Source organism: Echinococcus granulosus (assembly GCF_000524195.1).
Source record: "Echinococcus granulosus chromosome Unknown EG_S00143, whole genome shotgun sequence".
Classification (NCBI taxonomy): domain Eukaryota; kingdom Metazoa; phylum Platyhelminthes; class Cestoda; order Cyclophyllidea; family Taeniidae; genus Echinococcus; species Echinococcus granulosus.
The window spans coordinates 157,970-160,483 of NW_020170523.1; the positions used below are offsets into that span (position 1 = coordinate 157,970).

Here is a 2,514-nt window from a genome sequence, read left to right on the forward strand (position 1 = left end):
ACAAATTCCTGTGCCAGAGTTTGCGATTGCTGCCATAGTGACGCCAGGGAGGAAGATGCTTGGAGAAAGCCAGACATACCTGGAAAAACGAATTTCATTAAAACCAACCATTAGCAAAATATTCCTACTCAAAGCCTGAGTTTGCCATTGAATGCGTTTCCTGCAAGATGGAGCTCCTGTTTGCAGCACTCCTTGGAATTTATACATCTTCCCAAGAGTTTTTGTTAGGAATAGGTCTTTTTTGCTTCAAAGTTAAATATTACCTTTGCTCAACTACTGGAGAGTTGGATCACTTGCGTGGGTGTCGGTTGGTGGATAGCCTAGTTGAATCAGGTCAAGTGAAACCATGATACCTAACATGGTGAATTCAAGTTATCCTTCATAAACATGCATACACGTATTCCGTCATGTGTTTCAATGGAACATGTGGTATCCATTGCTTGTGACTCTCTTTTCACCACTTCTTTCATGAACCGTGCCCATCACATTCGGAGGGTGCTTGCAGAAATTGAGGGCTAGACTGCAACGCTTCAGGTCGCCCGGTAGATAGTGGAGACCTGCTATTAAAATGCATAAGCCTGACAAGGTGTAGCCATGAACGGACCATAGATAAGACCAATCAGGAAAATCGAAACCTGGGAGACTGAAAACTGCATGGTTTAAACAATAACCAGTCTACTAAAGGGTACTGATCGCAATAATTTCCGTGTATTTCACCCTCCTTTTCATCATCATCAGAGTTATTATCGAGCAAAGGGAAAATAAAAATGTTGCTCCCTTTCCACTTCACAATGCTAGCTGCCGTTAATCCTTAGGAACAATTGCCCGAACAAGAAGTTGGCTCTTTTATCCGCCTCATTTCCTTTCCTTAGTAATCAAACTCATCTAAAAGGCACATAAAAATGTCCCAAAAGAGCAAGCAGTGATCAAGTGAGACTACTGCTTCTAATTCTTTGCCTGTACTTTCAGAAATCATGTTTCTGTTGCAGTATGACACGCATTAATAAGTAGTGTCCGATTGCAATCCTACCTTAGGTGATTGTGTCGACTGATTTGCCACTTGCAGCATGGATTTTGTAAAATACTTGAACAAGTTTTAGGCTTGTAGACGAAACTAGGGCACTTTTTTTCGACATTTTTTCGAGGTGTTAACCTCTAGGTTACAGTAACTAGGATTTAAGAGTCACTACTACGAAAGGTCTGTAGTAATGAAAAGGCATGACACCCGTTATTTTCTCTAAATTTTGATTTTTACAGTCAATTGAGCACTTTGTTTTATCCCCTTGATAAGAATTGCAGGCAAGATTAGGAAATAATTTGTGCGGCCTAATTATTTCATTTTGAGCATGTCATCTGGCCTTAACAGTAAAAGAAGTACATTTCTCCCACCATCATTAAAATGGGTGGGATTTGAACAACGGCAGTTCAGATTACTAATGAAAACTACGGTAGTTTAAAATCAAATTTTATTTGATATTTGGGTGTGAACGGAAAAACGCCACCATGAGGTAGATTGAAAGACAAGGTATTTTACTCAGCCACTCGCTTTAGCAGGGCTTAGGACCACAGGTGCTTTAGAAGCTATTCACTTAATTACTGAACAGACAGATGGAAAGCAAATGGTTTGTAAGAGTATTTCACTGAATAAACTTTACACGTGGTTTTCTTCACCTTTCACATTGCGCAAATCATCCAAACGCATTAAATTACAAGGTAGGTCTGCTAGTTTAAATATTTAATTTCGCTTCCTCATTACTGCCGAATACACTTAAAGGAGTGTTGAATTTTATTAAAACAGCAATCCATCTCAAAATGAGGAGGATTTTTGTCATTTTTCACAGCTTATGCGAAGTATGGTATTGAGGTACACTTCTTAATTACAAGCTCATGCATCCTAAAAAGCACTTGCAAATTTTAACAAGTAAATATAAAAAGGTTGGTTGAACCAATAAAATTAAGGGTGGTGAATGTGGTTTTATTACTGTCATATTGTATTTCAGACATTTCATCAACCTAATAACTTATGCCCTCAATCTCAGTCCTCATGACAACATTAATTTAAAAAGTTTTGAGTTAAACTTGTGTTGAATAATATGGTGTTTGAAACCAACTTCATACCTTTGTTTAGTCAATTTGGCAAAGTTACCCCAAGGTCAGCGCGCACTTAGCTGACTTCGCTCCCTCCTTAGGATAATTTGCTTTTTAAAAGAATTCCAATGAGCCTTTTTAAAAGGAGATGGCAACTGCACCAATTAAAAAAGGAATTTGCGGATTATAGGAAAAGCATTATTAAGGAAAAGTACAAGGAGGTAAGAACCAATTCTATTCCAATGTGTTAATGGACTTGGTTTTTGCTCGCAACATGATTAATCAGAATTAAAATAATTATACTTTTGGGAGATATTATCTCTTACTTAAGGACAAATATGCCTTCAAGTAGGTTTTACACCTATTCGCAAATTGCTGTATCTGTATGTGTTGCTATTCTTATATGGCAATGCGGACCCATTGCTT

General features: G+C 37.8%; 1 protein-coding gene across 1 annotated transcript in view; it reads left to right on the top strand. All coding sequences in view use genetic code 11, as the record gives it.

Moving 5' to 3' along the window:
- EGR_09337 (oxalate:formate antiporter) overlaps nucleotides 1-2,514 on the top strand; it is a gene marked incomplete at both ends in the record, with an annotated part of 13,094 nt that overhangs the window by 4,701 nt on the left and 5,879 nt on the right. Inside the window, 4 exons of the mRNA XM_024498586.1 lie at nucleotides 115-251; nucleotides 1,605-1,713; nucleotides 1,775-1,851; nucleotides 1,885-1,935. Coding sequence (XP_024347017.1) covers nucleotides 115-251; nucleotides 1,605-1,713; nucleotides 1,775-1,851; nucleotides 1,885-1,935 — 374 coding nt within the window. The remainder of the gene's footprint in view (nucleotides 1-114; nucleotides 252-1,604; nucleotides 1,714-1,774; nucleotides 1,852-1,884; nucleotides 1,936-2,514) is intronic.